We start from the raw sequence: 27,844 nt of genomic DNA, 5'->3' as shown, positions 1-27,844 counted from the left end.
TAACAGATTCCTTTGGAGCCTTCCACGAAGCCACTCTGTTTAAAAAGCTCAGCTCTTTTAGGCCAAGAGGGGGGAAAGCATGGATTTCAAATACGTACCAAAGTTTGTGCAAGTCTCGTTTTTGCAAATACGCGCCCCCCAGCCGAGAGAAGCTCCTATTTGCAGCTTACACATTACACTGCCAAGGACAGAATTACTGTACATACCGATGTGAGGAATGACGGAAAACCGTCCTCTTCCTTTAAAACGGGCTTTCCTTAGTTCGGCCTGGCTGTTTCTCGCATTCCCTTCCCTCGCTCGCCCACATACCCGGCGTGGTTAAGACAGAGGCGGAGGAAGAGGAGGGAAAGAGTGAGGCATGACGACGGGGCAAGACCATTTTCGCGCGTGTCACAAGGAGCGGCCGGGCAGAGGGAAATGAAGCGGACACATGGTCCGCCCCATCCCTCCGCCCTGGAGGGAGCTGAGGGGGCCCTCTCGGCCCACGCAGGTAAACGGAACCGTCGGCCTAACCCTCCGTGGGGCAAAAAGGGGCGCTTCCTCGGCCCCCCGCCACACCCTCGAGAAGAAGGTCCCGGAGGAAGAAGCGGGGAGCGGGTCGGGGCCCCAGGGGACGCGTCGTCAGTCACAGCAGCGGCCAGTACTCACCGGGCCCCTCTGAGTGCTAACAGTGGTCGCCATGGCACCTCCCTCAAACCGGGGTGGTCGTCCCTCCTTCCGCCGATGAAACGTCCCTCAATCCGACGCGGCAGAGTCAGCTGATTCCCCCTTCCTTACCGTCTGGCCACGCCCCCAGTCCACCGCTATCCGGCACTGCGCGTGCGCCTGGAGGATCCCACCCCGCCCCTCACCCTCAGTAGACGCCGCCGTAAGAACCGTTACGTGATCACGCGCAGGCGCAGCCCAGAGGAGGTTCCGTTCTCAAACTGTCGCTGTCGCGCGCCTCTCATCCTTTAGCCTCTCATCCCCTTTTCGCCGCACACGATGGGAATCCCAGAGTCTGCTGCCGTCTAAGGCGCGTGCGCGCCCAGACGGATTTGTTTAGTATCTGGGGCCCGTTGCCGAGGATGTGCCGAATGACAGAAACGGCTCCGCAGGGGCGGCTGAATATTTTAGAAACGTTTTGCTTTAACGGGCGGTTATTAACGTCACTAGCCCCGCCCCGTCCATTAAAAAGGCACCGCCATTTCCCACCCTAGTAGACTTTAAGCTAAGGGCTTCTCGCTTCACTGAACCCGTTGACGCAACCGTGCCCATTCACCTCCTGATTGGCTGACTGAGTGCGGATGGGCGGGGCCGCGTTAGTCCTAGCGGAAGGGTCGCGTGACCTTTCATCCGTCGCCGCTTGTCTTCCTGCGCGCGCAGAAAAGTGAGATGGTAGAATTCTGACCCCTGTCGCTTCAGACTAAGTGAGGGGTATCTGTGTGTGTGAATATAAGCCACCCCCGAAACTTCCTACAACTAAAAACATCTGGCACGGTTCCACCCCAAACTTCTCTCCGTCTTTTCGCAGGAGGCGCACACACACACGCTCGCTCGCTCTCTTTCTCCCTGCATCTGCAGTATACAGGAATATGATAGCTTCGTTCAGCTCTCACGCTAATCTCACAAGTGAATGGGCCAGAACACTAATTATACTGCATGGCTGGTTCATCTGCTCCTGTGCAGGAGAGGGGGAAAACACACTATCTAAAGAGTTTACCATAAAACTAGTCGGACTGGGGAATAAATGGCCAGAAGTAGCAATATCAGCACATGATAAAAGAAGAAGTGGTAATACGAGTGATAGAAAGCCAATGTTGTTTTGGCCATGGTTAACAGTGCAATTCTATGCATATTTAGAGTTAGAAAGGAGTCTACAGGTTATGTAGTCCAATCGTTTATGATGTTTATGATTGTCCAAATTGGAGAGGGTTAGAACTATGCAATGGCAGTCGAGTGGGAGAATTCAAAAAGGCTAAAGGTCCCTCAAGTAAAACACACGGTGAGAGACACTGTTTATATACTAATGCTGGAGCCTGCTGGACCAAATGGCTGAGCTGGAGTGCTTGGTTTTAAAGGAGAGCATAGATATAGTGAACATAATGGCAACCTGGTGGAGAGAACCAGTGGGTCATGGTTATCTTTCTGTACAAACACTACAAAGGGGTAACTTCCACCCTATGGGCTTAGTTAGGCCCAGACATGGGTCTCATCTGGGCCCATGGGACTGTTTTCCTTAAACCTGGCTCATCTGCCCCACAACTGACGCGACATCAAGGGTAGGGCTGGTCTTTTGCACGTGGGGCTACGGGAATCAACAGCAAGGAGAAGTTCCCAATCAAAAACTGCATAGGACAGCTGAGGGGGCTCACTGTCAGTGCTGATTTGTTTGCTGGTATGGTTTGAATCCAAACTGCACCTGAAAATTGACTTTAAAGGCTGGGTGGCCTTCGGCTGCCCACCTGTCAGTTGGCCTCCAGGATTTAAATGGTATTACGCATCTGGCCTGTTGGTGAGTCCAATTCCCCATCTCTTCTCTAATGGAAGGCATTTTGGAAGTCATGTTGCTCTGTATAACAAAGAGGGCACAGACGTCCAACAAATTAGAAATTTTCAGAGGTGTAGACTCCTTCATAGAATCACTCAGTGGTAGTATCAGTATCAAAATTAATTAAGTGCAGGGGGTACTTGAGATGGAGAATGAAATCAATGAGGTATCCCAAGTAGGAAGTGTTATGTTAATGGGTGATTTCAAATACCTTCCTAAAGGCTGGGTAAATGTGATCAGTGTTGCCTTCATTCAATGAAGGCTCCCTTGCTGCAGAAGAACACATGTAATGCCAAGGAATACTTAGCAAGGCCTCACTCCTTGTTCTACAGAGGAACAAAGAATGCCCAAATAGGGCTTATAACATCAGTCAATGAGTCACAAGTATGAAAGCCAGTACAGGCACCAGTTTCATATATGTTATAATATTTTAATCAAAGCGGTTCATACATTCATCTGAGTCAGTGGGACAGGAGCCACATTGTGTGGTGTGTTTTATTTATCTAAAGCATTTCCTTTGACCTTTAGGTGACACAGCTCCAAGAGTGGCTTACATATTTATTTAAAAATCAATCATTTTAAAAAAATAGAAGTGTGTGGTTTTTAACTGTCCTATTTAACTATATAGTGATGGTGACATTTTGTCTCATTAGCTGCTTCTTCCTTACAGGGTAGTTGGTGTCTGTGGTAGCTGAAAGGAGAAGGATCCTGTCCTACCACAGATGCACCAGCAGATGGGGAGGGGGGTGATAATATTTTACTTTGCTACCGGCTTCTTCTGTCTCTGAAGGCTATGCTTGCAGTGTGGTGTGCTATAATCTATTGATCACAAAGGAGGTGGAGAGTTTGAGCAAACTTAGCAGCTTCATGTGCATATACCTCTCATGGTGTGTGGTCTGCATCTACATGTGCAGAAGAATTAAGTGATAAGAGTTCCTAAGTGGTAGAATAGCCATTACCACTTTACATAAGAAGAGCCCAACTGGATCAGAACAAAGGCCCAACTAATCCAGCATGCTGTTCTCACGGTGGCCAGGTAGATGTCTATGGGAAGCCTACAAGCAGGACTTGTACTAGAGGAGAATCGTATTTTTGAATGCCCTTCTATATGGCAGTACAGTGCTACCTCAAGTTACAAACGTCTTAGGTTACAAATGCTTCAGGTTACAAACTCCACTAACCTGGAAGAGTTACCTCGAATTGAGAACTTTGCCCCAGGATGAGAACGGAAATCGTGTGCTGGCAGCGCAGCGGCAGCAAGAGGCCCCATTAGTGAAAGCACACCTCTAGTTAAGAACAGTTTCATGTTAAGAACGGACCTCCGGAACAAATTAAGTTTGTAACTAGAGGTACCACTGTAGTAGCAGCAGCGTAGCTAGCCGCTTGGGTGTCCTGGGCGGCACACGCACCCTACACGCAGGGGAGGGGCACGTTGGGGCAGGGCATGCTGTGCAGAGACTTGCCACCACCTCCCCCTCAGCTATAGGGCGGCTGAGGAAGGGGCAGTGGGCAGATGCAAGCCCCATGCTGCTGCTTTAGGCAGCACTGAACCTGCAGGCGCCTGAGCCACTGCGTCACTCCCAGAAGACAGTGTGGCAGCCAGTGCCCCCCCTCCCCCTAGCTACGCCTCTTGAGTAGTAGTAATAAATATTTGCATGTAGGAAGCTGACATGGGCTAGATCTTTGCTCCCTGACAAAGGGCAGTGTGGTTTTTGAAGGGAGCATTCCAATATAGCATTCTTTAGTTTAAAGAGGTACTGTCCATTCTAGAATTTTACCACATTCTGCTCAATTTGTAGACCAAGGCATATTTTGCACAAGCTGGAAACCATTGCCAATGGTTTGTTCCTGCAGGCTTACATGCTGGGTCAAACTGAGCTGAAGTAACATACATGTGCATGAGAATTGGCCTTTGAAGTCTTGGAACATATTCTGCTTTTCTGAAGGAAGCGGCAGTTGGTCCTTGTATAAAGGAAGAGCAATTTGTGCCATCACTAAAGAGGAGTCTGCATCAAATGGTAGTTGCTGCAAGTTCAGCCTGCTTTTTAAATATTTAGCATCTGACCTCCTCTAGCCTCTTGTGTAATTCTGGTCTCTTCAACAGAACAAAGACAACTTTCATATTAATCTGAGTGCTGTTCTGGGACATAAAAATCTGATCATTTCAAAGTCTATTTGAATAATGTAGCTGCTTCCTGCTGCTAATATCTGCAGCATTAATTTAGTCATTAATTAAAATTCGTGCTGCAGATCCCAACAGCTGGAAATAGAATAGTGCAATTAGGAGCTTTCTAAATTTATAACAGATATTTTTATGCACTATTGTAATGCATGTATGAAGGTATGGCAGCTCAGAGTTATCATGCTGGCTCCAATAAATACATTGATTATAAATGGATGCAATTCACAGAGTGTGAAAGATAGCATCTACTAGATTCTAGCAGGACAATTTGAAAACAAAGGCCACCAAATGTCAGCAACAAAATAGAATTCAATTCAGGCAAGTGAACATAGGGTTTGTTTAGCCAAATGATTATATATCCTGCTGTTTGTTGCCTTGATCTTTGAGTGCTAACGCAAATCAGTACTGTAGTATGCCAGTGTGGTTTTGTTTCTGAGCAGGGCCAGAAGGGGGCAGTAGGCTGCAAGCATGTCCTCATTTGATGTTAAGAGTTATCCAAGAATCTCCAGGCTGTTTCTGCAAGGCTGTGCTTGATTTAGAGCAAATTTGCTGGTTGCTTGCGCTGAAGGCCTGGAGTAGATTTCTCCTAGGAATTTATTCTCATAGAAGGGAAATCTCAAGAAGTGGTGGTGGTTAGTCCAAGATTGTATTTGGCAGTATGGATACTTGTGTACTTACATGCTGTTAAGATAAAACTGAAATGCTGAAAGACAAACCTAGAAAACAAATTTGTGACATGAAAATCAAGTTTGGGCTCTGTGGCAAAAGAAAAGAAAAGAAAACCTGTTAGTTGTGGCTCTGGGTAATTCTGATCACAACCTTTGTTTCTGGCATTTAATTTGCTGAAGCAGAATTGACAATGCAGATCATCACTATAAAATTAACTGTAACAGAACTACCATAGTTCTTGAATCCTCCTGCATAGCTTTCTGGACATTAAGTTATTGTCTGCTTGCCAGGTCTTGCAACTAAATTTCCTAACAGCTTGGTTAAGGAAAGTGTATCTTGAATATCAGCAAAGGTTTTTTGGTATCTGCTTGTAGCACAGTCCTATGGCTTGGCTTCATCTTTACTGAATCGCCAACCACACTGTGTTCAATTTGTTTTACTCATGGGAAGATGTGCATAGAATTGCAGCCTTATCTTATTACCTTTGACATTCATATACCACCATCCCTCACAGGAGCTCAGTGTTAAATAAAGAGTTATTCCCTACTATCCATTTTATCCTCACATCAATTCTGTGAGGAGGGTTCATCTGAAAGGATAATTACGGACTTAAGATCACACAATGAGGTCCATGGCTCAATGGAGATTTGAAGCTGGCAGCGGAATACCAGTAGTTGGAAGCAGTGTTTTTTCCTGGGGTTACTCAATGGTACACAGTACCGGCACCTTTTTAAAAGAAGCAGCAGCAGCAGCAGCAGCAAAGCACTGATTAAAAGTATGGCACTTATTGTAACAACTTCATGGTGAGTACTGGCACTTTTTTTTCCTAGAAGAAAAGCACTGGTTAGAAGACTGATTGGGGTATTGAAAGCCCAGAGCTGGTAACCCTGTAAGGCAATAGGAACCCAGTGGGGTGGATAGAGCCTTTACCAAGCAAAAGGTGCTGCAATACGTCACGGACTGCCTCTCCCCATATGAACCAACTGGACCCTGCGGTCATCACCGGAGGCCCTTTTTCATGAGCTCCCTCCACAAGAGGTCTGCAGGGTGACAGCACGAGAATGGGTCTTTTCTACGGCGGGTTCCCGTTTGCAGAATGTTTTTTGAAGTCACTGTTATCTTTTTCATGTAATCAGAAGTACCCCCCCCCCCCCGAGGGACTTATGATTAAACATGCTTAGGATTTCACCTAAGTGCAATACTGATGCACTGCAGCCTGTCCACAGATAATAGGTCTGTGGGACGAAGTTAGAAAGCTACATGGATTGTTGAATGTATCCTGCTGCGGTAATGCATTCCTGATCTAGACCTTATTTTTTAAAAACCCTGCTTTAATTTTCATCTGTTATTGCTGTTTCTTAGCTAGAAGGATGTACACTTAGGCTACAATTCTAGACCTGCTTCACTAGCAGTAAGCTCCAAGTAACTCAATAGTGCTTGCTTCTGCCTTGGATTGTGACAAAATGTGGGTCAGTAAAAGGATCTCCTAGAATATTGTTACAGATGATAGGATTTTGGCTATTTGTGGAATGAACAATACTTTGCACATTTCATTCTCTCATGTGAGCAAAACAATTAATTTCAAAGTTGTAATAACAAAATCAAGCAGGATTCAATTTTTATTTCTATGGATATGGACTAGATCCTCAGTATAGGCCTATCTGTGTACCGTAAATCTGATGGGCTGTTTCCAGCAAAGTCATTGTGGAAATGGAATGAATTGCTCTTGTACAACACCTACCCGCCCTCTCCTCCCCCAGCATGACTGCCATACCTTGCCCCAAATCTGCTCTGCATCTCCCCTCAAACCTCAGAAGGGCACTTAGAGGCAGTGGGGGAAGTTCTGTTGTGTGAGTGAAAGATGTTCACTTAGCTGCACAAGAATTTGGATTCAATCCAATTATTCCAGTGCAAACTAATGAACTTGTTGGTGTCAGCCCAATTAAAATTGAAAGGTCTTCCAGTGTTGCATTTAGTTTTAGACTTCTTTGCAAGTGCTGCCAGCATTCAGAATCCTTTATTTCTGAGATTATTGCATCAAGCAGCAGCAATCTAATCATATGCTACTAGATTGAAGTAAAATTCAAATAATTTATTTTCTCTTAATATAAGTATTAGCAACAAACAGCACAAACCAACAAGTATTGGTTGTTGGTTGCAGGGTACAAAACTGTGTACAAAACTGAATCCAATCAAATACAGTTATAAAGAAGTCAGCATATGAATAATCAGAAATCTCAATACAGAAAATCAAGCAGATCTAAAGCAGCAGCAGCATATCCAGTGCAGGTCAGATTTACAGAATGCCTCAGACTGAAAAGGCTCTCCTGGGTTCCTCCAAAATCTGTATTTGTGTGTGTGTGTGTTTGTGTGTGTGTGTGTGTGTGCATGCATGCTTCTATGTAATTTATATGTGCAGATATTAGGCCTCTTACACAAAGTAAAAATGAAAACCAATTTTTAAAATTATTCAAATGTAGCCTGATTAGTTGTTTACTCTCTGGAGGTATCCTACTCTTAAAGTTTAGCAAAGTTTCCAGCTCTTCAATTGTAGATTATTTACTGATGATGATGATGCTTTCTTCCATGCTGAGGAGACAAAGCATTGAAGTAATGTGCTTGTTTTTGCCACATTTCAAGCAAAGCATGCATATATTCAGGTCATTAAACTTAACAATGCTAAGTACAAGAACATCACCTATCAGTTGATATGAACTCATTTTTTAAAGAAAAAATATGTAAAGTTTGAGAGATATCATCATGATTGTAGCCTGGAGAGGGAGTTACTTATTTTAGCTTAGAAGAGGTGATTTGGGAGTGGAGAGAAACACTTTGTGATCACTTTTATATCAGTGTAATGAGCATGCAAACCACATAAACTCACAGTTCAGAGTCAATCCCGCACAAAAACAACAATACCAAAAATCCACGTAGCACAGGCTACTTGTAGGCTCTGTGTTATCTTGGTACCCCCAAGTCACTGGAGGTGGCTAAAACATTAATAGAGATGAGTGAACCTGCCTCGTTCTAGTAGTGCTTAAGGAACATGGACTGTGATGTCATAACCGGTGTTGTTTTTTAAGAGAAAAAGGTATTAGTATTCACCATGAAGTTACAGTAAGTGCCACACTTTTAACATTGGGGGGGGGTGCCAGTACTATGTACCCCCAGAAAAGAAGCACTGGACTCATCACATTTTATGTTTCCCCAGCTTTGCCATTAGCAGCCATTGATATGAGGTGGGAGGAGTGGGGCAGGAAGGTTGCCATTGCTACTGGCTCAGCGGTTCATGAAACAGCAAGTAGTTATTAATGGAAGTGACAGGTGTTACTATTTTCCCAGGTGGACTATTTCTAAAAGTAGAAGTCACTGGTGAACAAAGGCATCTGATGAATTCATACTAAATCTGGTAATTAAAGTGAAAATTGAAGCCATGGGAAAGGTGAGAGAACAGAAGTCTTAAAAATCCACTATGGTAACATATGGATGTAATTTTCAAAAGCGGCTTGGAGAAGCAGTTAAGGTGTCTAAAATGGCTACAAATCAAATTTGTTTTGTAATAAAAATTTAGACACTAAGATTTCCCCTCCCCATTCCATAATTTGAGTTCCTGCGTTTGTTCTTCCTTCAGCCTTTGCTTTCATTCCCCTCCCTAATTTAATGCATAATTTTTGCATGATAATTTGTTAGCATGATAATTTCTACTCCCAGTCTGACTACCATGAGTGATTGCAAGTGCCAGTAACAAAAACGAGTTGTTGCATTAATCCAACGCTTTTTCTTGTTGCAAATAGTGTCAGGAATCAAGCCTTTATTGGGAGAAACTGGCAACTCTCCCAGGCACCCGGCTTGGTCTCCTGTTGACCTCCCTGGCTGCATTCCCCAGCAAGATCCAGGCTAGGTCTCGATAGGCGATTCTTCCCAAACGTGGGAAGAACACCCCCCCTCCCTCCTGCTCCCCCGGCAGGGAAAGGAGATAGACAGAAATGTATTTACATGCCTTTATTTCTGTCTTTGCAGCATTACAGAAAACATGTCTGCTCACTTCAAACTCCAGCAATCAAGTGACAAAGACTTCCTGTACTTCCTGTACATACACAAGAGGAAGAGCTCATATTACACTCTGAGCTAATTCCGGTGCATTGCCCTGTGAACTGACTGTCTCTCTGTTTCCCACAGACAGTCCCAACATTCCCATCATGTTTTGTTTTCAAGCTACCAGTTTGCAGCTGCATTGCTTCTATATCGTAACATACTCCCCCATATGAATCAATGTGAGCTGCAAACAAAGCTTGATCCAGAGAAGAAAACAAACAGTTGTTATACATATAACAATCCCCTGTTGTTACAGTTCCTCCCTTGGAACTACCCGCCACTGGCTTCCCCAGTGTACCTCTCTGGTTGTTTGTTTTCCAAGGAATGAGTGCTTCTGCATTACCTTGGCTAGGGAATATAGTGTTATGCTTAGCAACTCCCTGTTGTGTCTCTGTCTCTGACTTAGACACATCTGTAACCTGTCTTGAGTTGTCAACAATAGTATCCTTGATTCTAATAGGCCAGTAGCTTATTAGAGCACAGGTTCTTCTTTCAGTTACCCGTGGAGACCTTAGCAGCACAATCTGGAAGCGGTCATGGCTGCACCAAGATCTTTATGTACCTATCCTGCTGACAAAACTAATACTGTGCCAAAAATTATTCCACATTTTATCTGAACGTTTTCTACCGATTAATTTTTAAAAATGCATTGGAAAAATATCAAAAGGGAGGGAACATTTCAGTAATGTTCTCATGGGTAAGGTGCAAGGTTTTTGTTGGGCTCACCTTACTTTGGAGGGGGACAAATATTTTGTGAGTGTTCTTTCCTTATTTAAATAATCTCTCCAGTTGTTTGCACTCTGTAGGTTTAATGGGGTCCTGAACTTCCTGAAAACCCTATTAAGTCCTTGGCTGGGCTTTTCTACAAGTACAGGGAGTCACAGAAGCTTTTTGTTAACATTTTTCTAGAGTATTTTTACTTTTAAATAAATCATTAGGTGACTAATAAGGGTGTAGAAATACTCTTTAAAGGGAAGAGCTTCTGTTGAAAAACGAAACCGGCAAGGGTGCAGATCTCAGAAGCTTATTACCGGTAGTTATCTTTTCCAGCTTCTTGCATTTCAGATAAAGCCTAGGGGAAGATGTTGCGATGTACCTCCTTCCATGGACCTTTTAGATTTCTCTACTTTTTGGTACCTGTTGAAGACTTTCCTCTTTCAACAAGCCTTTCATCCCATAAATGAAATGCACCGTTTACTTCTGCTGAGAAGCAGCCTCAGGGAGTCTTGGGCTTTTGCACCCTCTTAAATCCATTCCTGTACCATGGAGCTTGTGAAGAAAGCGGAGACAGAAAAATGCCCTTTCGGAGCTCCTCAAAGTTGACCTACTGTTTCAGTGCAAAGGCTAAGTGAAACACAGCTGTGAAATGTGTGTTCAGACAGGTAGCTCACTGAGCAGCAGAGAAATAAGAGGAATGAAATACACACCAGGCCAGCAGAATGTCTACTGTTCATGCAGGACAAAGTAAAGCAAGTTGAAGAAGTGCAATATATCTCCCTAGAATGTTGTGTGCTTTGTCTCCTACAGAACCATAGAACACTTCACAGGATGCTGTACCTTGCCCTTGGACTTACTGCCAACAAAAGAAAGAACCATCTAGATACCACATAGCAGTATCAGCAGAAGGTTCAGGTGCATCTCCATAAGTGAATTTTTGAGGGCTGGAATTAACAGATCTTTTCTTGTGGAGAATTTCAAGCAAAATCCGTGAGAAACTATAGAAGAGAAATGAGAAATTGCTCTTGGGTTGCTATTAAGCCACTCTTCCTCTCCTTTCACAGGATGTAGGACCCGCATGCAGAAACCTACACAGAAATTCCAGCAATTGCGTTTCCCATTCTTGCAACGTTCTCAAGTAAAGTGACAGAGAATAAAAAAATAAAATGTAAATTCCAGGTGAAACAGAATATCTGCTCTTCAGTTGCACCTTTCTTGAAAAGATCCTCCAGCACTTTAGAAATACTTATATTGACAACTTGGAGCCAAAGAGTACTCAATAATAGTTCCTTGACATCCTGGAAAAAGTTACAAGGGGGGTGCCGCAGGGTTCTGCCCTGAGCTTGTTGTTGTTCAATGTCTTTATAAATGACTTGTGTGAAGGATTTGAGGGGATGCTCATGAAAATTGCAGATGATATCAAACTGGGAGGGATAGCTATTGCCACAGAAGACAGAATCGGGATTCAAGATGACCTTCACAGATTGAAAAACTGGACCCAAACTATTTTTTTTAAAAAAAATGAATTTCAATAGGGACAAATGTAAGGTTCTACCCTTAGGCAGGAAGAGCCAATTTCACAAATAAAAGATGGGGGACACCTGGCTTGCCAGTAGTACATGCGAAAAGGATCTAGGGATCTTACAAGGCCACAAGTTTAACATGAGTCAGTAGTATGATACAGCAGTAAAAATAGGTAATGCTATTCCAGGCTACATCAACAGAAGTATTGTATTCTGATCAAGGGAACTGAGAGGAGAGATGATAACCAATGACCATCTTCAAATACGGTGTAATATTGATGTATCTCCCCCCCCCCTGTAAGATTTTTATTACATTAAGCAGTGTTTTTTAAAAATAAAACTAAATGTTTGCTTTACTCCCCAAAGACAGTGGTTCTGTTCACGCTGGTGGGCTATGCCTTTATGTCTGTCACAGATACATGGTTTGGAACAAAAGGGAAGATGGAAGAAGAAGAATGGCTGCTATCCATTTCTAAAGTCAGGTTCATGGAGGCAAGGCATAGTAAGTATAAAGCAATAATAAAGATTACTCTGCTTGTTTTGCCAAACAGATAAATAGATTCCAGGCTTCAATTTATAAAACAGACATTAGACCAAACAGCACGCATCCCTCCCTGTCTCCATAATTGTGTACCACACTGTCATAGTTAGTGATTGGACTAGATTAATATTGGCAGAACTGGTGTTCTGACAATTGCTGGAGACTGCAGCAGAAGAGTGGAAAGCACTGCTGAGCAGTTAATAAGTGGCCATTCTTCAGTCATGCAGCACTTGGAATAGCTTTTCAAAGGGAGAAAAGAAAATTCTATTGGGTTTCAACACCTGGTTGAGCAGCTCAATAGAGACAAAATTGAACGTTATAGCACAATCATTATTTATTTCAGGACTACATCTTCATTGCATGGGCAGTCTTAAAATGAAAGTTATTTCAATGTGAATCAAGTTCACGCCAGCATCTCAGGCGGCCTCTATGGGAAAGGAGCTCTTTACACATATTTTCAGGTGGCAATCATATCCAGCTGAACACATTGGGGGGTCTTTGTTTTCGTTTCAATGTGTTTAAAACATGCTGGATTAATAGGAACAATACCAAGGTGACTTAAAAAACAACAACACCCTACTTGTGAGATGCATTGTTTTCCAATTTTAGCAACAGCAAAAATGACCTCTGATTAAAATAATGGTGCTGTTAGTGTGTTAGATTCAGGACAGATAAAAGGAAGCATTTTTTTCACACAGTGCATAGTTAAACTATGTACCTGCAGGAGACAATGATGGCAACCAACTTCATTGGCTTTGAAAGAGGATTAGACAGAATCATGGGGGAATATGTTTGTCAATGGCTAGTATCCATGATGGCTATGCTCTGCCTTCAGGGTCAGAGGCAGTAATACTTCTGATTATCAGTTGCTTGAAACCTCAGGAGGGGAGAGTTCTCTTGTGCTGGGGTCCTGCTTGCAGGTTTCCCATAAGCACCTGGCTGGGCACTGTGAGAACAGGATGCTGGACTAGATGGGGCATTGGCCTGCTCCAGCAGGTGGTTCTGATGTTCATATGCCAACTAGACATCTGAAGTATTTTTCTTGACCTCTCAAAAAGCGCAATAGTGTTTCAGCTCTGGGCCCTTGAGACAGAGCAGGGTAGTCACCAAATAAATAGCAAAACCCTTTGGAAATTGTCCTTTTGGTGAATTGATGAAATTTAAATGGAGGGTAATTCCAACGTCTTGTTCTCATTAACTCTGTGAAAAAATACATTTCTCTCTCTCAAGCAAAGTCAACATCATTATTCTTTTGACTCTGGTTCATTACAAGTAGTCTTTGCTTTTATGCAGTGAAACTGTGTTTATCCCCTATAATTTAGCTAATCCTTTCCTCTCCCTGCAGTAACAGGATAGACATGCAAATCAGCTCCTATCAATTTCATGTGTGAAGTGGAAAGTCAGGCAGTAGGAATGGAAGTGGGGGCTGGGGCTGGGGAGGAGGTTCTGCCACTTGAATGTCATACATTCCCCCATTGGGTACTCCAATTTTATAGCTATTAGTTTTTATAATTAACAGTGAATATTAAAGAGATTTTAAGATAATAGAAGCTCCCAATAGTGACATTCAGCAGGTTCCACCCCCCCACCCCCTACCATATCCTGTTTCTCTCTCTCCCCCGTCACCTCACTGTTTTTGGTGCTTGAGTGCCTTCAAGCAAATCATTATTTTCTGTTAGATGTTTAATCACAAACCTTGCAAGGAAATTTTCTGTTTTTCATGCTGCACTCGGTGCAGAACTAACTTCATTACCACATTGACACGCTAGCACATTTGTCAGCCTTAAAACCCTGTCGTCTTAAAGACCCCAGTCCAAAAATTCCCCTTGGAAAAATATTTAGTTTTAAACGATACAGTACAGCATAATTGGTCTGAAGTACCAGTTTTTTTTTCTATTTCCAGCTTACCACTGGGCTATTCCTCCTGGGTCTGACAGGTTGTCAGGGGTATGGGGGCGGGGGAGGGGAGACTTTTGAAGAACAGTGACTAGTTTTAAAGGAAGCTCAAAGCTCGAGGGGGTGTCTCTATGGTAACGTGTTTATGTAAATTTTCAGGTAAGGAGTGTTTTCTGGGGCACTTTTTCCCCCTACTGGCGTGACTGAAAGCAGTAACACTGATTTCAACAGAGCATTGTTACCTTAATGTTACTTGAAGTTCCAAGCTGTTCTTTGTATACCTATTGGCTGTTTTCCAGTAAGAGGGCATTTTGCCATATTGTAGCTATAGAGCAATTAACATGAGAAAAGCTAGCTGTAAACATACCAAGTGTTTAGAGGAGAGCACCCCATTTTTAGATGATTGTCCTTTTCAGGGTGAAATGTCTTGTTTAGGAACCTGAGCAAACAAAGTGCTTGATGGCTGTGTGTGTACACACACACACACACACACACACACACCCCTATACACACAGAGAAAAGGAGGGAAATAATTTTTTTAAATGGACTGCTGCTTGATAACCCAATTGTGTGTGTGTATGTGTCTACAGTTCATAGTAGGCTTGGGTCTTCAGTGCATGTTGGCCTCATTCAAGACAGGACAGGCACATTTTCATTGCATCTGGAGGAAAGGTCAAGAGACTGATTCTGCAGGGTGTGGGCAATCAGGCAGACACAGGCATTTTGAAGGGATTCAGCTTCTGATAATCATCTTGGCCCCATCTCACTGTTGGCTTCAGTATTTCATACTTCTGCTGTGGAAATGAAAACACATCTTGGATTGTACACTGTGATGTGGTCCTTTATGAAGCTGAGTGACATTACAGCTGTTTTGTCATGTACTGGGCATGAACAGGAACTGAGGCATTCACAGCAATGTAAGGATCAGACTACATGTTAATTGTGCAAATAGGACTAATAGGAATGTTTGCTTTAAAAACTGTAAATAGCAGCTATAGTGGAGTCAAAGCTGCAATGGGACTGCAAGAGAAGGGAGAGATCAACCCTTTCCCCTCTTGTCATTGTTCTAATGAAAATTACTCCCTGAAGGTTCTATAACTTGCATGGGGAGATCAATGGAGGCTTTTGGCTCCTGATGCAAACAGCAGCTTGAGACTATGTGGGGTAAAAGGACAAACTCTCCCTCTCCTCCCCCTGTGGTCCTGCTGCTGATCAGAATCCCCTGAAACTCCACCAACCTTCCTTAGTATGCACAGGTGCACGAAAAAAATAAAGAGGAAAGTATACGAGCTTTTCCACAAGCAGCACCTTGACTGATTTTTGCATATCCTACATCTACATTTTTTATGCTGACTACAGAATATACAAAATAAAACCCAAAGGCAAACCTTCGCCATTCCCATTTCTGTTCTATATTAACAGCATTCAGACATGCATACTAATAACCTGTGATTGTGGGTAAAAACATTCTGCATATTTTAAATGCTATTCACTATTTATTGGAGACATTCAGAAAAGGATGCAGATCCCGCTTAGCGGGATGCTTTTTGCTCATATGATGCTTTTTGGAGAAATTCCGGAAACGACTCCATGTTGTCTGAAATGATCTGTCTGCTTACTTTCTCGAATCCTTATGAATTGTTCCCAAACTGAAAAACATGCGTTAGAACTAAATAAGCATCAGTCTGTGGTCAATGGTCCATCTAGCTTGGTATTCTGTCTCTCAACAGTGACTAACCAAAAGTTACAAGGAAGTTTTTACATGCAGGTCATGACAATTCAGCTGTAGCCTATTGCCATTCCCCAGTCTCAGCAGTATATTGCCTTTCAATGTCTGTTTGCTGCAGCCTAAAGCTTCAAAAAGAACCATTTCCCATGTGTACCTAATCCTCTTTTCCATCCTAGTCACCAACAGAAACATCCTATGGCAATGAATTTCATAGTTTCATTGGTCATTGTAATCTGGGCATTTTCCCCCTGATGATTCTTCTCTCTGTTTACTTCATGGAGGACCATCTTCTCATGACCATATGCCTGAAAGGAACCACAGTAAGTTGCAGGATTTTAATTTTTTATTATTATTGCTTACTGTTACTAAACTCCAAGGCTACATTGCCCCATATAAGCAAACCAATGGCGTATCAGTCTTGTCCCCTCCCTACGGTAAAGTTTTCATTTTCTGTATCTTGTTTATTCAGTTTTCTGTTTATCTACAGGCCTCTGCCTGGCAGGCTTCGTGTATCTGCTTTACACGTAAATGTCAAATACCATTCTGAAGCTTCAACTTGGCTGCCACTTGGCTGGGTGCCATGTTGATCTTTAGGATTTTTATTTGCCTGTCGCAAAATGCTATCTGTTTATTTCAGTTGATTTTAAATCTGCCAATGTGCTCTGAAAGCACTTACGAAACACATTTGCCTAGCTTGCCTAGTGCAAATATGGAACATCTGGGCCAAATGTCCGCAATGAAAACATTTATTCACAAATCCAAGCAAACTCTGTGACTTTTCTTCCTTCTTCCTCTAGCTTCCAACACAAATGAGAGAGAAGAAAATCTAAGGCTTTCGCAAGTTGATCTGCCTCCTACAAACCAAGAGAATAGGTTAATTCCAGACTTTGGACTCACAGCTTCCTGACTCCTAAATTGATTTTTAGAACAAACATACAATTGCTGTATCATGAGGTGAAATTGCTACATAAGTCATGATAGCGGAAGCATGGCATAACAGCTAATTCTGAGTAGCTGTGACATAGGAAACTATTGGTTCAGAGCTCACCTCTGGTGTCAGCTCATGGGTGTGTGGCCTTAGGCAAGGCACTATGCTTCAGTCTTCCAGTTGCAGTGGGCAGATAATAATGCTGACCAACTTTACAGGATTATTGTAAAGATTTTGAATAATGTATGCATAGAGGTTTGAAAAGACATTAGTAATGTATTTGTAGCCTCTTCCAAAAGCAAATGAGGTCTCCCACTGAAACCCCTTTGAACATGGCTGTGATGGCTTCATTTGGTAAATTTTGTCAAGTGTATTTAGAATATATATATATATATATATATATATATATATATATGACATTTTATTTCTCATACTTTTCTGGGTAGGCCCTAAGTAAAGACCGAAGCAGCTAATGTAAGCAAAAGATGGGTGAAACCCAATGTAGCATGAGCAGGCATTGCTCTTGCAAGAGGGCTTCTCCTTCCTCCCTACTTGACCAGTCTACCTCCCTGGGTAAATAAACTCTGGAAGAATTAAAGAACTACCCTCCTTCTATTTCTTAGCATTCTTAATCATCAGCAACATACAATTTTAAGATGTCTTGGAATGTTCTCAAAATCACATTGTAAGGTTGTAACGCTAAACACACTTACTAGTCAGGGATAAGCCCAACTGATGCAACAGAATTTACTTCTGAGTAAACACACAAGTACTGTACTGCACTGTAACATCATAATCCTATCCATGTTTACTTGGAAGTAAGTTACCCTGTGTTCAATGGGGCCTGATCTCTAGCAAATGGTGGGTTTAGGATTGTAGCATTAAACACCTAAATTGGCATGGTACATAATATGAATATAGGAACATATAGCAAGGTGCCTTAGGCTGAGTCTGGTGATTGCTCCATCTGGCATAGTATGACTGACACTTACTGCCAGCAGCTGTATAGGATTTTAGACAGGAGTTTTTCCCAACCTACCTTGATAAGCTGGGGACTGAACCTGGGTCCTTTTGTATACAAAGCACTTGAGCTACTTCTGAGATACAGCCTTTCTTTAATGATGTCTTCTGTACAGGAGAACAAACCTTGCTGACATTCTTAATTCATGTTAGCAAAATAGTTAAAGAATCAGATGACATACTTTTAGAGAGTGGGGTTTTTTTTAATACAAGGAAATTATAAATTTAAAGTACATATTGCTTTTTAAAGTGGCAATAAAGTGATCTTAGGTGTTCCTAGAAGGTTGAGAAGAGTGATTCTTAAAATGGCATTAGGCCATTATTTTTCCAAGTAAGGCATGGCGAAAAAAATTGTATCAGTTCTGCAAGGTCTTGGTCATTCAGCAGCAGGAGAAGGCTATTAACTATGAAGTTATTGTTGAAGAAGTAGGTATATAATAGTATGAAAACTGTGCAAAGTCCAACGCAAAGTAAAACTGCATGCAAAAGCTTTAAAGGATCGGAGAGGTAATCTGACAATTTGGCTTGTTTAGGCCTTATGAGTAAGTCTTCAGCACTCATTCTCTCATTTCCCTCTGGTAACTTTGGAGTAATTTGATACTGTACAGGTACCCCCCTAATATTTTCAGACTGTTCCACAGGGTCTCTTATCGTTGTTTCTGTATCGGAATTGGTCCTTGCCAAATGAGAATCAGGCTTCTTCGTAGATAAATGAGGCTCTTTTCTTCTGGCTTGAATTACATTGGCCTGCTCATTGCTTTCTCTACTTTGTAAGGCAGGTCCTGGTTTATCATCCTGATGCTGAAAAACCTTGATGGCATTATTCCTGTTTGTGCCTAGTTTTCGATTGATGTGTGCCAAGCTCCTGTTACGACTTTCTAATTTCTTAATCTTTTCCTCTTTCTCATTTATCAGGCTCATAACCACCTCCACATCTCTATCCAGTTCTTCCACCCATTTCTTGAGGGACTGCGATTTGTCTTTTATACTCCTGTTCAGGTCCTGAACAATGTTTCTTTCTTTTGACCGCATCTTATTTGGAGAATGCCGTTTTGCAGCTGTTTGACAGGCTTCATATCCCTGACTTAGATAATTCCCCATTCATCAACTTATGCGTGCCTTTTTAGGGAATATTGTGAAGGCAGCGGGAAGAGTAAGATATTTGTTCAGAATTCTTCCCTACTTATACCTTCACATCACTCTGATGTCATAATGATTAACCAACAGTACCATTCACTTGAAACTCTCAAAGCAGATAGCAAAGGGAACTGTATGGAAATATGGGGTTAGCCATAAGTGGCAATATGTACCATCAGTCTGCAACTGGTAAGCATGTTGTTGAAGCCCGAGTATTTACTGATAGTTTCATATTTACAAACACACATGCACCTCTGATGGGCTTCTTTTTCACACATGCATCACCTTCACTTTCATGGCTTATCTGGACACCTGATAAGGCATTGCCTCCATGTTATGATCAGTGGCGTAAGTCTCACTCTAAGGCCAATGAAGCACTGGTTAGAACACATAATCACATCTACCATGTGGCAATAAAGGCAGCAAAGAAGTCTTACTTCATGGCCTCTGCTACATCCTCAAATAATAGTCCAGCAAGTGACACTGACACAAAACCCCACACATACGCTAAGTAGAAGAATAGAAGCATTACCACCCCACCCCACTCACCATCCCCCCTCTTTTCTTCCCAATCTATTACTGCATGCTACACTAGTGTCTCACAAAAAAAATTGAAACTGATTTGTAGAAAACACAACTTGAAAAAAGAGACAATGCACATATTTTTTGTAAACTAAGAAATCTTTAATAAAAATATATTGTAATAATAACAATAATAATAATAATGGTGTTGGTGGGAACGGGCCTCTGGAGCAGGGTAGACCTGCTCTGGTTGTTTGGCCAATCATTTTGAGGATAAAGTCCCTCCCTCTGAAGGTATGCAGTCCTTTCCCCAGTGCCGAGGGCCTTCTGGCGGTTCCCTCGCTGCGAGAAGCCAAGTTACAGGGAACCAGGCAGAGGGCCTTCTCGGTAGTGGCACCCACCCTGTGGAACGCCCTCCCACCAGATGTCAAAGAGAAAAACAACTACCAGACTTTTAGAAGACATCTGAAGGCAGCCCTGTTTAGGGAAGCTTTTAATGTTTAATAGACTATTGTATTTTAATATTCTGTTGGAAGCTGCCCAGAGTGGCTGGGGAAACCCAGCCAGATGGGCGGGGTATAAATAATAAATTATTATTATTATCTCTGTCCCCAGTAGGCACAGTGTTTGTACCACATTGTGGTCCTCCAACAAAGCTGGCAGATTCAGGACAGTTGATACCAAGTGCCTTTATACACAGAGCATTGTTAAACTACAGGATTTGCTGCCACAAGATTACACCTGCCAACTTGAATAGCTCTGAAAGAGGATTAGACAAATTCGTGGAGGATAAACCAATCTGGGGAGACTAGACATGATATATTATCTCCTGTATCACAGGCAACATGCCTCTGAAAACTAGTTGCTGAGGAACATGAGGAGGAGAGTGGTGTTGAGCTCATGTGCTGCTTGTGGGGTTCCCATGGGCATCTGGTTGGCCTCACAGCATTCTCACTGGATGATAGGTGTTGGATAAGCCTTTGGTCTGAACCAGCAGGTCTGTTCTTTTAGGTGAGGTGTTAAATTAAGTGTAGACCTGAACATGTAAAATGCAAATGTGGCAGGCTGGTGTTTCGAAATGTGCATTACACAGGTGCAGCTTGTTGGGTTGCAGGTCTCCAATCAAAAACCCAATTTGCCTTCAGTAGCAGCAAAGACTTCTTGGTCGTGTATAGACCACAAGAGCAACCACTTACCAGAGTTGTAATGTGCTTAAAGAGAAAGCCAGAAACGCCATGGGTGTGTATGTGTGCAGGGGTGTCTAATCATAATAAATTTGTACAAGATGTGATACATTTCTTCAGTTGAAATATATTTATTGTCCAAATAAATTTAGGGAACTGAAGCCAATTAATTCTGGGTTATTTTCTTCTTTTTATCAGCTTCTTGATTAAAACCAATTAGAGGGGTATACAGAATTACAGAACTAGCAAGAAGATTATTCCAAAGGATCTTTAATGTCACTACAGATTCTTCTTTGCTTTTGTTACATAATCTCCTCCTTCTGGATGAGTTGTTCTTCCTCCATTTTATGCTGTTCTAGCATGAAATTACAAAGCCCTGTGCTGCAAATTAATTCCCTGTAGGCACATCGGGTGCATCAAATAAAGCCAATTCTGACCGGCTTCAAAAACCTGCCCTGAATAAATGCCTCCTGAAGAGCCCCTATCATCCCAATGGCACTCTGAGGGAAAAGCAGAAAGAAAGCAATGCTGAGGTCATGAGTCTCTATTCGTTTTTGTCACGCAGCGGTTCTCAACCTGTGGGTCCCCAGATGTTGTTGGATTACAACTCCCATCATCCCTGAGCTCTGGCCTTGCTAGCTAGGGGTGATGGGAGTTGTAGTTCAACAACATCTGGAGACCCACAGGTTGAGAAAGGCTGGTAGAGGCTCCTGGGATTTCTGATTTCACTTCTGAAGGAAGCTGGAGAATCTTCCAGAAGCAATGTAAAAGTGTTTTCACACATGAAGGTTAAAGCAGGTTTTGCCTTGAGCCATTTGTAATTCAAATAGAAACCAAAAAGCACATATTAATTATAAATGCCTATATTTCACCTCATTACCAACAATTTGATTTAATATTGGATTTGGGTTAATATTTGTATTATGCTTTTCCAACAACACGTGTTGAACTCAATGAGGGCTTGTCCACACTGGAATTGACTGTGTGTTTATAGCTGTTTGTGTTCCCATATAATTTGCATAGTCCACATGATTTTACCTTCAAACAACACCAGCCTTGTTATTTCTCTCCTGTAAATTCGGGTTTACCCACTACAGGAATAATCTGATAAACTGGGAAAAACCGGGTTCTGCTGCACCTGGGGTCACTACCTCAATGTTTCCAATTCTTTTCCATTTGTTGCTCATAACTATTTCCCATGTGCTGTGGAAGTTGAAGTTTTTTCTTTCTTTCGATCCCTCAGATTTGCACAGAAAGCTGCACAACAAAAAATACAATTGCCTGTTTGCTTTTGCACAGTTCTTGAGTGGTTTGTTTTTGTTTTTTAAAAGCACAGCTATCTGCACACGGGCCCTGTCAGTACTTCATTGGCAGTACAGACATGACAAATTAGGAGGCAGGGACAAATGAAAAGGGAGCACTGACTGACATGAACAGGAAAGACCAAAGTTGCTTCTTATATACAAATTCAAATTTATCTGGGTAGGGTCTACTCTGGTCTAATTCACATGGGAGGAAAATTAACTAACAGCTAAATAATGTTCAAATGTGGATAAACCCTGACTTGTTCACATAAATATTGAGAAACAGACTCAATATTTAAGACCCAAAACCCAATATTTAATATACAATACCATTTTATCTATGCTAACATTTGAGGTGGCTGAGGTGACAGCAAAAAGAGATTATTTCTGACAATAAGGGTAGAAATCTGACTTATGCAAGGACCCTATTACTACCATTAGTAGTTAGCATAGGGGTTTTATTTTATCCAAATGAATATTTAATGTTAATGAACTGCTTCAGTGAGAGAGTTTCCTAGACCCAAAGAGATGTTTTTTCATTATGCCCCAGTGTGTAGGCTCATACCATTCAACATTTCTCCAATGAAAATAGGGACCTCCTAAGGAAAAGTGGGACATTCCAGGATCAAATCAGAAACTGGGACAGCTTCTCTAAATCAGGTACGTCCCTGGAAAATAGGGATACTTGAAGGGTATATAGGCTCAGTGCAAAACAAGCAGAACCGTAGCCCTCATTTTGGGGGAACCTTGGACTGCCCAATGGAAAAACAGAATTGGAAGGGTCTTACAGACCAGCCTCAGCTCAGTGTCAGATCCAGCCTCCCTGGCAGATGGCCATTCCATCTTTGCGGAAGGGCCTCCTGAAAATGAGAGCCTGCCTCCTACTGAGACAACTTCCATTTCCAGCAGTTGGTTAGTTTGGAGTATTTATACTCTGCCTGCTAAGCAAAGTTCACGAGGCAACTTACAGTATATTTAAAATACACTAAGATAGAAAAGATTTACATAATCATAAAAAGTGCAAATAATTCTTTTCCCTGGCCCAGAAATGCCTGCCAGAGTACCTGAGTACTCTAAGTAATGTGGGGTATGAATGCCCCATACCCAGGAACCCCATAGGTCCAGTTCAGAAAGGAGTAGGGGGCAGATTGTACAATGGCCTTATGCAGCTCTCATTTTCTTCTGTGCATGATGGAGGTGGCATGTGAGAACACACACTCTCCTCCACCATTCAGTTAGGCGAGTGTGTGCACTGGCCCTTAGGCACAGTGTACAGTGGTACCTCGGGTTAAGTACTTAATTCGTTCCAGAGGTCCGTTCTTAACCTGAAACTGTTCTTAACCTGAAGCACCACTTTAGCTAATGGGGCCTCCCGCTGCCGCCGCGCCGCCAGAGCACGATTTCTGCTCTGCCATTAGCTTCTCTTCCCCTAAACAATCTGAGCACATTTAACCAAATTAATCCCTTGAGTTGGTAGAGTTAGACACAGAGGTGACTGTGGAGCCTGCTTTCTTTGTGGGACTTAGTCATTGTAAAATGAACTGTGGAAATGCATAGCAAATGACTCTCTGAGGGCTTCTTTTTCTATTTTTTTTTTTTTTAAGTACAGTGGTACCTTGGTTCTCAAAAGCCTTGGTACTCAGCTTGGAACCCAAACACTGGAAACCCAGAGGTAAGTGTTCCGGTTTGCGAACCTTTTTTGGAAGCTAAACATGCTCTGTTTTGAGTGTCATGCTTCTGATTTGAGTGCCACACTTCCATTTTGAGTGTTATGCTGAGGTCTGTCTGTTTCTGCTATTTATTTTGCATTTTTGTGGCTCTTTTTTGTTGTTTTTGTGTGACTGTGTGGAACCCAGTTCAGCTACTAATTGTGTGACTGCAGTACATTGTTTATTGTTTTCATTTTATGGATCAATGGTCTCATTAGATAGTACAATTCATGTTAATTGCTGTTTTAGGGGTTGTTTTTAATAGTCTGGAACGGATTAATCAATTTTGCATTACTTTCTGTGGGAAAGTGCGTCTTGGTTTTGGAACACTTTGGTTTTGGAATAGACTTCCTGGAACGGATTAAGTTTGAGAACCAAGGTACCACTGTATCATCCCTCTGGCTGTTTGACACAAATGGAACTTCCAACTGATAAACTAGACCTGGATCTGTCCTTCAGTTAATTTCATGCTCCTTTTGCATTAGACTGATAATCAAAATAATAATCATGATAATAATAATAATAATCTTTCTGTGTTAATCAGTCCAAGAATCTTAGATGTAATTTGGGATTGGGTGATTGCTGCTGATTGTGTGTTTGTTGTATGTTCTAAAGGAATGCTTATGCTTTACAACTGAGAAGCATTTTTCAGAAGTAATGTTTGAATCTTTAAAAAAGGAAAAAGCAGGTAACCCTAAGAAATCTCTCCCTCTCTTAAAAAAATTAGATTCAAAGCTTCTCCACATCCATTCAAAGAGCAGCAGGAGGGAGTATCAAACAGAAGATCTTGTACTTCTCTGTTAGCTTTTTAAAAAATCACATTCAGCATTTGACCCAGGCTATCAGAAAGCAATTAAAAGGTTCTGTTTCAGCTCCCCTCATCTTGATTTACACTCAGTTTTATCTCCCCCCCCCACTTTTTTTTGCTCAGTAGCATAATCTGCTTTTTCACAAACCTGCTACGAATATGTAATAGATACATTTTCTCTTGGTGGATTGGTATTCAGCACAGCATTCTGAGTTCTAGCTACATTTGGTCATCCTTGCAATAAACGTGTCCTTTAAAAAATCAGTGATAGAATGGTTTTAGAATGTTGCTAATTACATTTAATTTACCAACATCTTCCTCAAGCATCTCATCAATTTGACTGTTCAAACTGCTAATGCTAATAATAGCTTCTATATGTCTCCACTCAACCTATCGTAGACCCTTAATTCTCTGCGCTGCCTCCTTCGCACAGGAAGTGAGTGGGAGATTCAGAGGGAGAAAAACATCATGCCAGAGCTACCGCTTCATATTGCAGTCATTCCACACAGGTGGGTTATGTGCATGAATACCACGGCCGCTTGATGGGGCAGGTCACTGGGGAGCGGGGTTCATTCAAACACTGCCTTCCCTCCCAGCATCTGATTGTTGCCTGAACCAAACTGGATTAGGGCAACCATCTACCCCCCAAAAAGTTCCACAAATTAACAGCTTTGATTGCATCTCACTGTGCTGTTCCAAGCCATTTAGACAACGGCCAGACATTCATATTTCAGCTTAATGAGCTAAGATATGAACAATCCTTGTGTCTGTGCATGCTTCCTCTTCCTTTTTTACTATGTAGTGGTAAGCCAGGAAGAGTTCAACTAACCATTGTGTCCCATTGCATGTAGATTAGGAAACTACGGTTACCAGCTGCAGAACATCTGAGCCAGGCCAAAGACTCTCTGAGGCAGTTAGTAGGGCAGAGAGACAGGAAGACAAGGCAGGAGTATTGTACCAACAGGGGAGCTCTTCAGCCAGGTAGTAAGAGTTAAAGCAAGGGGATTGGTGAGAGAGGTGTTGCTCCAACAATAGGGTGGCTGCTGTGGAGGACTTATAATACCTGGGCTCTGTTGCTTCCTGGAGCCCTGGTAGGTCTACTTCTGGTAACAGTTATGTGTGCAAGGAACCTTATAAGCACTCAAATCTATGATGTGGAAGGACCTGTGCTTTAAAGTGAGGTTTTTTAAAAAAACTTCTGGCAGCAGGTTCTAGTCCAGCTCTGTTCCTAGAATTTTTGCAGTATGTATGCATTGTCCTATTTTAAGTGGGTGTGCAGCAATGGAGGACAATGGTTGCAAAACTCCAGTTTCAGCCTATTTAATGGAATGAGTTTCATGACTCTGTCACTGAGTTCCCATTCATGACTGAGGTTCTGGAGTCACTACTTGGATGCAGTGGAGCAAGAAACCCATTCTCCTGCCCAGTGAAGCTGGAGAGTAATGAGCCAGGGTGGTTCTGCCTGTGAAGGCAATTGCCTGGTTGTTGAATGGGCCTTTGCACTTGCGAAGTACCCTCGGGCAGATTCCATTCTTGTGGAATCTGTATTGAACATTGGCCCAAAACAAAACCAGCATTTTGGGGGGGGGGGTTTCGGGTGGGGGGAATGACCATCAATAACCCTGCCCTAATTCTCTACTAACATGCAGTTTGGCTACATCACGTAGGACAGGTCTAAAGTACTAATGTAGCACTGTAAATGATTATTTGTTGCTGGAAATCTGTTCTCTCCAAACAGTAGTTCACAAGATTAAATCCAAGCACTTCAGCTTAAGTCGACGATGAGTAGAGCTCACCTCAGATGCATTAGGAGCCAGTCATTTCAAAAGCCTTTCTTTTCTTGGTTTTGACTTAGCCGGTGCTTCAAGAGAGCCTCATCTCATAATCATTGGCTGATCAGCTTGACCTCCTTTATTCTAGCTTTAGTTGAACTGTTAAGAATGGAATTAATTCCTCATGTTAAACAACTAATTCCTGGGCCTCTCTACAACAAAGACTGTACGAACTATCAGTATCCATATAACCCAGGGCAACCTGTAATTTGGCAGGTAGATTTTCTGTGCCCCGGATATTAGCATCCTATGTTAAAACTGTGACGCAAACAATTGTGCAAATGCTAGTGAAATAACGGGCAGATCCTTTAGCAGTTATCATGCTTCTAACTGTACAAACACTTCCACAGGTGGAACAGCAGGATTCCCCCCCCCCCATTTTTCTTCATGCAAAGCTGTACCACAAGGTGAGAAGTAGCTCTTCTGTGAGCAAGAGATTCCTCCCACATCCAGAACAGCACCTTTGAATCCAACCCACTACTTCCTTTTCCTACCTGTACAATGAATGTTTCCAAGCTTTGACATTTTGATGGCAGCGGAAAATGTCACTATTTTGAGTTGTGAATCCTGTACAAATGAAAGCAAAGCATCCAGGAGGCAGGGGGATCCAGTACAATTATTTTGACAACATGGTCTTGCAGACATAAATATATAAACTCTGAATTCATTTGTTCAGCTATATGTCAGTTAAATACCTGCTACTTTTCTTATAGCACAAGACTCAAATAAAATGCTAACGCCCCTAGCATTTTTCTAGATTTTCATCTTCATTGTGTTCTGCTGGCTTGTGGACTGCAGCAAAAAAGGAACCAATAAACCAAAGTTTCCTCAAATGCACTGGACTTTAATCATAAGCCATCTGAAGACAGCTGTTACTCCATTTATGGAGCATCACTAAATGGGATTATTAGTACAATTATCAGTGTTGATAATGTGTCAAAACACATAATTTTTCTGGGCCTGGTTCAGACCTGTACCATAGCTACTTCTTCAGCTGCCTCTGTTTTGAAAACTGCAGTTCCTATTGTTGCTTCTCTCCAGTTCCAAATAACTTGCCTGATTCCAGAACTCCTGAATCTTGACTCCTCCAGTCTGTTGCCTGCTACCAAGCCTTTGTCTGAATAAAGGTATCTTTCTTAATTACATGGAAGAGCCTCTCTCTGCATTACTTTTCAGTGTATCATGTGATCTAATCATGGAATTCACACCAATTGTGTGCTGTGTTAGCTTTACTAGTGTATCCTTGTCTATTCCAGAGCATAACTTTAGCACCTTTTGTTTTTAGTCCTAAAAAGCTCAGACAGACAGACTAATTGCTATGTAGATTTTCCTAAGGTTTTTTTTTTGCCACATAATTATTAAGGCATTGCACTCAGCACCAGCAACTTAATTGTCTTTAGTATTGCTGCTGTCACAAGCTTGAAGGCAAATGATTAATAAAACACAATTATTTACATTGTAATGTCAGTATTTTAATTAAACTGAAAATGCAGTTCATTTGCTTTTTGCCATGGGGCT

General features: G+C 42.1%; 2 protein-coding genes and 1 long non-coding RNA gene across 19 annotated transcripts in view; 1 reads left to right on the top strand and 2 right to left on the bottom strand.

The window, feature by feature from the left end:
• Positions 1-1,149, bottom strand: part of TOLLIP (toll interacting protein) — a 35,799-nt gene extending 34,650 nt beyond the window's left edge. Inside the window, exon 1 of one of the 4 annotated variants that reach the window (XM_080999746.1) lies at positions 852-1,149. Coding sequence is in view for 2 of the 4 variants with exons in the window: in XM_080999743.1 (XP_080855869.1) it covers positions 649-681 (33 nt within the window). In the remaining 2 variants the exon portion in view is untranslated. Of the gene's footprint in view, positions 1-206; positions 591-648; positions 825-851 lie in introns of those variants that run through there. The other 3 variants (XM_080999743.1, XM_080999744.1, XM_080999745.1) reach the window with 3 other exon arrangements.
• On the top strand, positions 403-27,471 carry LOC308474007 (uncharacterized protein; the record flags this gene model as incomplete). Of its 14 annotated transcripts, none has more annotated exons than XR_013984449.1 (7): positions 403-490; positions 8,724-8,823; positions 12,132-12,218; positions 16,164-16,202; positions 16,680-19,156; positions 24,894-25,003; positions 26,677-27,471. XR_013984449.1 is itself a non-coding variant. In XM_080999958.1 (7 exons), 5 exons carry the CDS (start codon positions 8,815-8,817, stop codon positions 20,244-20,246), a joined length of 402 nt encoding a protein of 133 aa, XP_080856084.1. In that variant the 3' UTR covers positions 20,247-20,846. The 14 variants fall into 14 exon arrangements, 7 of the variants coding, with proteins under 7 accessions (XP_080856082.1, XP_080856081.1, XP_080856079.1 ...); XR_013984450.1 differs by lacking the exon at positions 8,724-8,823 and adding an exon at positions 11,004-11,361 and having other exon boundaries at positions 404-490; positions 12,083-12,218; XR_013984454.1 differs by lacking the exon at positions 8,724-8,823 and adding an exon at positions 22,570-22,637 and having other exon boundaries at positions 431-490; positions 16,059-16,202; positions 24,928-25,003.
• LOC308474111 lies at positions 16,613-17,979 on the bottom strand. The gene is made up of 2 exons (XR_013984509.1): positions 17,850-17,979; positions 16,613-16,736 (listed from the first exon to the last, which is right to left on the bottom strand). It is a non-coding gene; the product is annotated as an uncharacterized lncRNA (long non-coding RNA).
• Positions 27,472-27,844: the final 373 nt, after the last annotated feature.

This window comes from Podarcis pityusensis (genome assembly GCF_964106645.2).
Source record: "Podarcis pityusensis genome assembly, chromosome: 1".
NCBI lineage: Eukaryota > Metazoa > Chordata > Lepidosauria > Squamata > Lacertidae > Podarcis > Podarcis pityusensis.
This window is presented reverse-complemented; position numbering and strand designations above follow the sequence as displayed.